A 10,961-nucleotide genomic window follows, 5' to 3' on the forward strand; every position below is an offset into this window, starting at 1 on the left:
TTGGGGAGGCAAAAAAAAAAAAAGTTTGGGGAGGCAGGGAGTGAGCTCAGGAAAAAGGACTTTCTAAAATGAAGAGGAGGCAAAGGCAGGGATCAGATGGGAGATGCCCTGGTTTATTCAGAACAGCAGTTCTCAGAGTGTGGTCTGTGGAACCCTTGATGTCACTGAGACCCTTTCATGAGATCCCTGAGGTGAAAGCTACTTTCATAGCATCACTCAGATATTATTTGACTTCTCACTATATCGACATTTGCTTTGATGTATAATTTAGCAGTAACAGAGACTATGGTAGCAAACTGCACTAGTAATTATTTTCACCAAAACTTTCTTGCAGGAAAAGAAAAACAACAACCTGGTTTGCCTTAAAACATCCAGAATGACACATTAAAAACTCTATCTGTCCTTAATAAACCAAAATTTAAAAATATATGAAAAAGAATATATATACACATGTATAAGTGAATCACTTTGCTATACAGCAGAAATTAACATTATAAATCAAATATCCTTCAATAAAATAAACTTTTAAAAATTAAATAAAAATGTTTGTTTCATAATCATCATTCTTAAATACACATTTTAAAAGTATCTTCTGTGATGACATGGAGAGTACACATCGAGCACTTCTACTACATTTCAAAGTCCTGTGTCCCAGGGAAAAACTGTGTGATCTGAACTACCCTCTTTTTCATGGAAAACAATTGTTCTTGAAAGAATGAATGAGCAGAGAGATCTGTATAATTTAGTGAAACAATGTATTACTTTGTAAAAATCTTGTATTAGTACAAGTGGTGTTCAATGAGCAAAATAGGCTTATGGATTTTAATGTAACAGAATAGAAAATAGTCAATGATATTGTTTCAGGTTTGAGAAACTACAATTTGTATAGTTTTACTTTTGTATCCAAGATGAACATCCACAATTATCTGAAAAGATTATTACAAACTGCTACTCCTACCTATGTGAGGGCTTTTCCACTTTCACAGACTACCATCAAAATAACAGATTGAATGCAGACGCAAACCTGAAAATCCAGTGGTCTTCTAGTGAAAGAGACAGGAAAGATACTTGGAAAAAATGTAAAAAGCTCTATACTTCTCACTGCTGCTGCTGTTGCTGCTAAGTCACTTCAGTCATGTCCGACTCTGCGCGACCCCAGAGACGGCAGCCCACCAGGCTCCCCCGTCCCTGGGATTCTCCAGGCAAGAACACTGGAGTGGGTTGCCATTTCCTTCTCCAATGCATGAAAGTGGAAAGTGAAAGTGAAGTCGCTCAGTTGTTTCTGACTCTTAGCGACTCCATGAACTGCAGCGTACAGGATCCTCCGTCCATGGGATTTTCCAGGCAAGGGTACTGGAGTGGGGTACCATTGCCTTCTCCATACTTCTCACTACCCTGTTTATTTTGGGAAATAGTTATTCATAGTAAATGCATGGGTTATTAATATTATTCTAAATAAGCAAACAAAAATCTTTAGTGTATTATTCATAGTATGGAAAATATGCATAGAAGTGGTTACATAATACTATCCTTGGGGTCCTCACTAATTTGTAATATTGTGTAGATATTTTAATCAAAATCGCAAACAGCCCCAGAGCTAGGACTCAGGGAGACAGTGGGACAAAGAGTTCTCGGTGCAGGAGGGGAGTTCAGTTCAATTATTCAGTCGTGTTGGACTCTTTGTAACCCCCATGGACTGCAGGACGCCAGGCCTCCCTGTCCATCACTATCTGCTGGAGTTTGCTCGGACTTATGTCCATCAAGTCAGTGATGTCATCCAACCATCTTAACCTCTGTCATCCCCTTCTCCTCCTGCCTTCAATCTTGCTCAGTGTCAGGGTCTTCTCCAATGAGTTAGTTTGTCCCATCAGGTGTCCAAAGTATTGGAGCTTCAGCTTCAGCATCAGTCCTTCCAATGAATATTCAGGACTGATTTCCTTTCTGATGTCCTGGTTGAATCTCCTTGCAGTTCAAGGGACTTTCAAGACTCTTCTCCAACACCACAGTTCAAAAGCATCAATTCTTCGGCGCCCAGATTTCTTTATAGTCCAACTCTCACATCCATACATGACTACTGGAAAAACCATAGCCTTGAATAGACAGACCTTTGTTGAAAACATAATGTCTCTGATTTTTAATATGCTGTCTAGGTTGGTCATAAGCTTTCTTCGAAGCAGCAAATATCTTTTACTTTCATGGCTGCACTCACCATCTGCAGTGATTTTAGAGCCCCCCAAAATAACGTCTGCCACTGTTTCCATTGTTTCCCCATTTATTTGCCATGAAGTGATGGAATGAATTGCCATGATCTTAGTTTTCTGAATGTTGAGTTTTAACCCAACTTTTTCACCCTCCTCTTTCACTTTCATCAAGAGGCTCTTTAGTTCTTCTTCACTTTCTGCCATAAGGGTGGTTATCGTCTGCATATCTGTTATTGATATTTCTCCTTACAATCTTGATTTCAGCTTGTGTTTTATCCAGCCCAGCATTTCACATGATGTACTCTGCATGTAAGTTACATAAGCAGGGTGACAATATACAGTATGACATCAGTTCAGTTCAGTTCAGCCGCTCAGTCATGTCTGACAGCTTGACATACTCCTTCCCAATTTGGAACCAGTCTGTTGTTCCATGTCCAGTTATAACTGTAGCTGCTTGACCTGCATACAGATTTCTCAGAAGGCAGGTCAGGTGATCTGGTATTCTCATCTCTTGAAGATTTTTCCACTGTTTTTTGTTTTGTTTTGTTTTGTTTTGTTTTTTAATCCACACAGCCAACGGCTTTGGCAGTCAATAAAGCAGAAGTAGATGTTTTCTCTCTTGCTTTTTCCATGATCCACTTGGATGTCTGGCTCCTCTGACTTTTCTAAATTCAGCTTGAACATCGGAAAGTTCAGGGTTCAGGTTCTGTTGAAGCCTGGTTTGGAGAATTTTAGGCATTACTTTGCTAGCATGTGAGATGAGTGCAATTATTCGGTAATTTGAACATTCTACCTAGCAGGATGGGAGGGATTAGGGCAAAGTCCCAGGTTCCTGGAGGGCGAGCGGTTCAGGATTTCAGGGTCAAGGGTGGTGTCTGGGGCTGGGACGCTCCATGTTGGGGATTCCCTTTCTACTCGAGTTTCACTTTCTCTCTCACAACCTGTGTTTAGCCCTGCTGCCTGGACACTCGTGATGCGGCGCCAGTTCTAACTGCCACTGGGTGCCCGGTTTCTAGAAAAACCAATCAGCTTTTCTGCGGATCCCGGTTATAAAGTCTCCCCCGACCCGCCCGGACTCTGCTTCTCCCCAGACCCAGAGGATGCGAGTCATGGGGCCGCGAACCCTCCTCCTGCTCGTCTCGGGGGCCCTGGTCCTGACCGAGACCCAGGCAGGTGAGTGCGGGGTCGGGAGGGAACGGCCTCTGCGCCGAGGGGCGAGGGGACCGCCCGGGAGTCTGGGGGGCAGGACCCCGGACACGGAGCGACCCCGACGCCCCTGCCCAGACCCGCCCCCTCCCCGGTCCCGGCCTGTCCCTCCCTTGCTTCCCGACTCCTCTTCTCTTCCCCCTCGGAAGTTCGGGCCGGTCTTCGACCGCTTCCATCTCCCTGGCCCTACCCCCCTCCTCCCTCCCGGGTCCATCACCTCGGACCCGGGACCCGCGCCGGGAGGAGGTCGGGCCGCGTCTCACCCCCTCCCCGCCCCCAGGCTCCCACTCCCTGAGGTATTTCTACACCGCCGTGTCCCGGCCCGGCCGCGGGGAGCCCCGCTTCATCATCGTCGGCTACGTGGACGACACGCAGTTCGTGCGGTTCGACAGCGACGCCCGGGATCCGAGGATGGAGCCGCGGGCGCGGTGGGTGGAGCAGGAGGGGCCGGAGTATTGGGATCGCGAGACGCGAATCTCCAAGGACACGGCACAGACTTTCCGAGCGAACCTGAACACCGCACTCGGCTACTACAACCAGAGCGAGGCCGGTGAGCGACGCGGGCCCGGGGCCGGCTCTCGCCCCCATCCCCAGGGACCGGCGGGGTCGCCCGCGTCTGCGGGTCCGAGGGTCACCCCGGCACTGCGGGACCCGCCCGACCCCCGACCCGGGAGGAGACGCGGGGACTTGACGCGGTTTCATTTTCAGTTCGGCTTTAATCACCGCGGGTGGTCGGGGCGGGTCAGGGTCTCACACCCTCCAGTGGATGTACGGCTGCGACGTGGGGCCGGGCGGGCGTCTCCTGCGCGGGTTCATGCAGTACGGCTACGACGGCGGAGAGTACATCGCCCTGAACGAGGACCTGCGCTCCTGGACCGCGGCGGACACGGCGGCCCAGATCACCCAGCGCAAGTGGGAGAAGGAAGGTGAGGCGGAGAGACACAGGAACTACCTGGAGGGCCGGTGCGTGGAGTGGCTCCGCAGATACCTGGAGACCGGGAAGGACACGCTGCAGCGCGCAGGTACGAGGGGCGCGGGGCCGCCCTGGTCTCCCCTCGCCTGGAGCCGGCTTCCCACGAGGAGAGGAAAATGGGGCCCTGTGGGAACAGCGCCGCAACTTCCTGTCGGGAGAGGGAGGAATGCGCCCAGGTTTTCATATTCTGTACAAGACGGTCACCAGTGGCCCCACTTCTCTGAAGGACAATCAAGGAATCCAGTGTCTTTGAGGAAGACGCAGGAAACCATCCCTGAAATAGCTGGTCAGCGGTGCCCTTTGACCCTGGCCGCCATCTTGTGATCCATGACTCTCTCTCCCAAGGCCTCTTCTCAGCCTGAGAGCATCTTAGGAGGCCTGACTCCAGCTTTTCTGAGTCATTCAGCCTCCACCAGAGTCAGGACCTCTAGTCTGTATTCTCCCCTTCACATTTTTAGAGCGCCTATCCTAGTCTCTCATTCTAGAAAGTTCCAAGGACTAATATAGATCTCTAAGATGAGGATGTTATATAGCTGTTGTGCTGTTCTTCCAAAACCATGGTCCTGAATGTTCTGTAGCTCAGAGGGTAAAAAGTTCATAATAAGTCTGGGGATCTGATGTACAGCCTGGTGACTATAGTTAATAATAATCCTGTATTATATACTTTAAAATTGATCTTAATCATTCTTATCATCTCTGTTAAACAGACACACATAAGGTAAGTTGATGAATATATTAATTACCTTCACAGTGTACATATATATCAAAGCAACATGTAGTACACTCTAAATGTGTACAATTTTTATTAAGTATACCTCACTAAAGCTGGGGGGAAAATCACTGTTCTGTCCTTTCTCAGGATGGTCACATGATGCTGCTTCACTGACCCATGGAGGTAATACAAACTGAATTTTCTGATTCTTCCTCAGACCCTCCAAAGGCACATGTGACCCATCACCCCATCTCTGGCCATGAGGTCACCCTGAGGTGCTGGGCCCTGGGCTTCTACCCTGAGGAGATCTCACTGACCTGGCAGCGCAATGGGGAGGACCAGATGCAGGACATGGAGCTCGTGGAGACCAGGCCTTCAGGGGATGGAACCTTCCAGAAGTGGGCGGCCCTGGTGGTGCCTTCTGGAGAGGAGCAGAGATACACGTGCCGTGTGCAGCATGAGGGGCTCCAGGAGCCCCTCACCCTGAGATGGGGTAAGGAGGGGGTCGGAATGGAGCTTCCTCTCAGATAAAGCAGGAGCCCTTCAGGACTCAGTTCAGCAAGGTCAGGGCTCAAGCTGAGGTCAGGGCCCGTTCCCTTTCCTCCACAGAACCTCCTCAGACCTCCTTCCTCACCATGGGCATCATTGTTGGCCTGGTTCTCCTCGTGGTGGCTGTGGTGGCTGGAGCTGTGATCTGGATGAAGAAGCGCTCAGGTAGGGAAGGGAGGGAGAGCCCTGAGTTTTCTTGTTTCACTGGGGGTTTCAAGCCAAGGTAGAAATTTACCTGCCTGGTTACTGGAAAGTACCCTCCACACACATGTGGAATCTGGAGCTAATGCTAACATTTTTCTTTTCTAAAGCATTGTGAAAATGAAATACAAATTTTTCACCTCCTTAATTCCAGTTGGGGACCAGGTTTCCAGCACTTAAAGGTCAGAGGGAGGTCCTTGCTGAGAACAGGAGGGCAGGTGGCCCTGTCCTTACATGTCTCCCTTCTCTGTGTTCCCTATCCTAGCATGAGTTTTGACCACGGTTCCAGAAAGTTCTCTGGGGTCCAGGACTAGGGGTTGCTCTAGGATCTCATGACTCAGTCTTCTCCCTGGTCTCTCACATGGTATTTTCTTCTCACAGGTGAAAAAGGAGGGACCTACACCCAGGCTTCAAGTAAGTATGGAGGGGGTGATTCCTGAGACCCTTGTGAGGGTGCAGAAGGAGGCCATGGGGTACTCACCCTCCTCAAAGTTCCTTCTCTAGTTTCTCATCTGTGGGTTCTGACCACGTCCTGGTCCTGTTCTCCCCTAGGCAATGACAGTGCCCAGGGCTCTGATGTGTCTCTCACGGTTCATAAAGGTGAGACCCAGGAGGGACTATATTGGAAGGGGAATTGGGACAGAGGGGACACACTGGGTGGTGGGGATCTTTGAGTGGGACATGTGAGCGTGTGGGGGGCTGTGGAGAATATGAGTGCTTACAAGACTGACCTAACTGGTTCCTGATTCTGTTCTCTCACAGTGTGAGACAGTAATGCTGCATCCCGCTGTGTCCCGTCAGATCCCCGGACCCCTCTTTCTGCAGCTGCACCTGAACGTGTCTGTGCTCCTAGTAGCATAACGTGAGGAGCTGGGGAGACCGGTCACCCCTGCCCACCGTGCCCCCTCCTGCCCTGACCTGTGTCCTCCTCCCTGATCCACTGTCCTGCTCCAGCAGAGACGGGGCTGGGCCGTCTCCATCCCTGTCTTTGCTTTGTATGCACTGAGTAATGGTGTCTTATTTCCTTATTAAAAATAAAATCTGTATGTATGAATTTGTTTTTTCTAATTGGTGCCATGAAAGGGGATCAGATAATAAAGGTAAGGATTCTTGAAGTTTCAAAGAGGAAATAAATTGAAAAACCGAGAACCTTCCAGATCCATCCACATTTGTTGTGCTGAGTCAGCTGCAGGAAGGAAAGGTGGAGGCTGTGAGGAGCTGAGTGTGGACAGGGCTGTGCCCAGAATCAGTGCCTGGTGGGCATGCATGCACCGCCCATGGTCACTCCTGGGCTGGGTCCTCATCTCCATTCCATTGTCCTTGTCCCTTCAGTAAATCCTTGTCCCACCAAGGACCTGTGATCAAGGATTCAGAAGTCACCTGGGCCTTGTTGTATCTCCAGGACCATAGGCAGGGTGCATTTCTTAAATGGTTAAGCTAGGATCAGGCCTTGGTCCAATCCTTGGCTCCTGTCATTTTGGAATGTGTTTATATTTTGCTTATTTAGTTATTGCTGTTATTGTTGGTGTAATAGCTGTTCTTTTTCACATGTAGAGCCCTGGTCTCATTTGTCTCAGGGTGACCCCATCTCTGACAGCAGCAGGGGTCACTTTGCCTGTCATTGTCCCCACAAGTGCAAGGGGTCCATGCACACAGGAATCTTGGTGGGGTCAAGAGAGAAATTTCAGCGTCATACAGCTTTTGCCCTCCTTCTAGAGATTTTGCTGATTCTTTCCAACTTATCTCCATCTTTTTAAAGAAACCACATGCTGGAACTTGCATAGTTTCATATCTTGACTTAATTCCTGCTGGACTTCTCTGCAGTCTGGCCCCTCTTCCGCCCCCACATCATCATCTCAACTCATGGATTTAGAAAGCAGAGTCTAATAAAACACAGCAGGTTGAATATAGGACCCAGAAGTGAAGGATCTTCCTTTCTGAAGAGATAAAGAGCCTTGTGTGTGGGGTGCAGGCTGATTGGTGTGGGAGGGAAGGAAGATCAGCCTTTGTGAGTAAAATACAAGCAGCATTGAGGTCAGTGCGAATGGAGGTTGTGCTGTAACTGCCACGAGACAGCAAGTGGCCTGAGGTCACATCAATAAAGACTCTCTCTCTGGAATAGGGAAGCGCTTTACTGACCATTCATTCAACTGATATTTGTTGTGTGATGGAGACATAACACACTCTTTCTGCATCTAGGAGAGCTCAGTGAACTAGGAACAGACAAACCTAGTCCGCCTTGTGCAGTGTGTTCTAGGGGGAAGGGGCAGAGCCTGACTATGAGCCTAGTAAGTGAGGGAGTGTTTCCCGTACAGGTTGGTAAGTGCTCTGAGGAAGGTGATCCAGGTATGAGTGTGTGGGGACAGGGAAGGTGGCTGTGTTACCAGGGTGGACAGTGGGCCTCATTGGGAAAGTGACCTTGGAGTAAAGATGTGAAGGACATGAAGGAATGTCCACAAGGAGGTCTAGGGGAGGTTCTATCCAGGCAGAGGAGCCTCCAGTGCAAATGCACGCGGGCAGGAGAGTGTCTGTGTTCAAGGGAGAGCCAGGAGGCAGCTGGGGCTGAAGGAAAAGGAATTGCGCTGAGAGCCCATGTCCGGCCAGATCCTGTGGGCCTCCAGGATGTTAGAAGGGTGTAGATTTTTATCTCAGTAAGCTATGGAGTTATAGGATGATTTGAACAGAGGAGGACCTGCTGTGACCGCTGTCTGGAAGCGTCAGCCAGGCTGCTGTGCAGAGTCAGGAGGTGAAGGGCGAGGGAGACGCAGAGGAGCCTGAGGGAAACCGCGCAGGGTCCAGGCTGGGGAGGCTGCTGCTTGTCTGGGATGTGAGCGGGGAAGATAGTGGTGAGTGAGCAGGTTCTGGACCTATTCTGAAAATGCATTTTACAGATTTCCTAGTAGATTAAATCTGAGTTATGAGAAAGAGTGAAGGAGGACCGCAAAATTTGAGATTTGCAAGTAAGCATGTGGGGCGCCTACTGTGGAAATGAGGGGACTCTGGAAGGAGCATGTTTGAGGAGGCATCACCATCAGCATTTGGTTTAAGAAAGTGGCCACTGAGTTGGGGTTACTAGTCTAGGGTTTAGGTGAGATGACTTGACTGGAGAAATAGATGGAAGAGGTGACACCATGTAAATGATGCTCAAAGCCTTGAGAACAGCTGATGTCACAGATGAGGGAGAATTGGCTACAGAAGCAGAGGGACGAGGACTGAATCCTGAACCCCCTGCACTATGGGAACTGATCAGACCACACACCTGAGCAGATGGCACCATTCTGACCTCTAGATGGCACATGGAAAGGGGTCCTGAAGGACATGAAGGAATGTCCTTCACCTGCACTCCTCTTAGAGATAGAAAGTCTGGAATAGACTTATAGCACGGTTGGTGCTGATCTTCAGATCATGCATTTCATAGCAGGAACATAGATCTGGATTCCCACCCTGCTGTGCCTCCCTGTATGCCTCGTTCATAATAGACTCCCGGAATCTGAGCCCTACACTCTAGATGATGGATCTGGGAAGAGTCCTGAGTACTTTGTAACAATCTCTACAAGCAGTCCTGAGCAGACTGGGATCCACTGACGTTAGAGATAAGAGAATGATTTAGGCAGGGAGGGGCCTTAAACACACATTTTAATGTACTTTTCCTGAGAGGAAAAAGACAAAACATTTGGTGCGAGTTATATGTTGTTTCTGCCGTGTGCTATCGCCAGGCTGAAAATTTAGGAAGTGATTATCAGCTCACCGTAAAGAGAGTCCCTGAGTTGCTAAGAGAGTAGATCTATATTTTCTCCACACATGCAGAAGAGGTAATTATGGGACATGAGTCAGTTGTCAGACAAAGCTATGGTGGCGATTATTTTGCAGTACAGAAGTGTATCAAATCAACAACTGTACACCATAAACTGACTCAATGTTGTATATCAATCATAATAAAGCAGAAGGAAAAGTCTCTGAACCCTTGCTCTCTGAGACTTCCCTGCATGGTATTCTTAGGTAGTTCTGGGAGGAAAAAAGAGATTTCAAATTGTTCTAAATGGAACAGAGAGAGGCACACTTATGGTTTTGAGTTTATTTCAGGGAAAACCACTGAACAGCCTCGAGGCCACGGCGGGGAACAGCATCCTCAATCCCACCTGGGTCGGGTCCCACACAGGAACCCCTTCCCCTGCAGCTGAGCACAGACACCACTGGTCACAGCACTGTCAGCCTGATGCTGGAAATGGGACCCTGTGGTAGACCTGCTCTCTGCTGCTCCTGACACCTGGACGGCACACTGCCACCTCTGCCCCATGTGCCACGTGTGCCTAATGCACTCAGTGCAGTTCCAGTGTCTCTGTGGCACCACGTCCTAAGGAAGAGTCCAGCACGTGGTAACCTGCCTGGTGGAGCCTCAGCCTCTTTCTACCCGCAGGAATATTTAGGAAGCAAGGTTTTCTGTCTAATGGAGGAAGGTGTCTGCCTTCCACCAAGATCATCAAGTGTGAAATTCCACTCATTTGGGAAGAGGGTACAGATTCTGGGGTTGGAGAAGGAGAGTCAGGGAGGGGAAAAGAATGACAAATTTCAATCGCTGTGAGCAGTGATCTAGATCAGAACTTGTTCTGCTCCATTGTAACCAGTCAGGTTGGGTGAATGAATCATATCTTTCAACTTCTGTGACCTTGCATTAATGAGGGCCAGTTTCTGTCTAATCTAGTTTATACTTTCAGATCAGTGGAGTGCACTTCTGAATGATGAAATGATTACTCAGAATGTCCTCCAGCTGCCGTTGTCTCTTTCCAGGCTTAGAAAAGGAGATCTATAAGTCTTCATGGACCCATACATATATGCTGATATTTTATTGCATGTTAATTTTGTAAGTTAGACAATGTCAAAGTACATTCACTCTACTGCACAACAGCACTCATCTCACATGCTAGAAAAGTAACGCTCAAAATTCTCCAAGCTAGGCTTCAACTGTATGAGAACCTAGAACTTCCAGATGTACAAGCTGGATTTAGAAAAGGCAGAGGAACCAGAGATCAAAGTGCCAACATCCATTGGATTACAGAAAAAGCAAGAAAGTTCCAGAAAAACATTTACTTCAGTTTTATTGACTGCACCAAAGCCTTTG

The 10,961-nt window shown here is 48.6% G+C and overlaps 1 protein-coding gene across 1 annotated transcript; it reads left to right on the forward strand.

Annotated features, from left to right (window-relative positions):
- The first annotated feature begins 3,226 nt into the window (after positions 1-3,226).
- Positions 3,227-6,896, forward strand: LOC128055236 (BOLA class I histocompatibility antigen, alpha chain BL3-7-like). Its single transcript, XM_052647667.1, is given in 9 exon segments — positions 3,227-3,374; positions 3,688-3,957; positions 4,171-4,217; positions 4,219-4,429; positions 5,310-5,585; positions 5,702-5,806; positions 6,224-6,256; positions 6,395-6,442; positions 6,605-6,896. Coding segments are annotated over 9 exon segments (1,068 nt in total). The 5' UTR covers positions 3,227-3,301; the 3' UTR covers positions 6,610-6,896.
- The last annotated feature ends 4,065 nt before the right edge of the window (positions 6,897-10,961 follow it).

Source organism: Budorcas taxicolor, chromosome 11 (assembly GCF_023091745.1).
Source record: "Budorcas taxicolor isolate Tak-1 chromosome 11, Takin1.1, whole genome shotgun sequence".
Lineage (NCBI taxonomy): Eukaryota > Metazoa > Chordata > Mammalia > Artiodactyla > Bovidae > Budorcas > Budorcas taxicolor.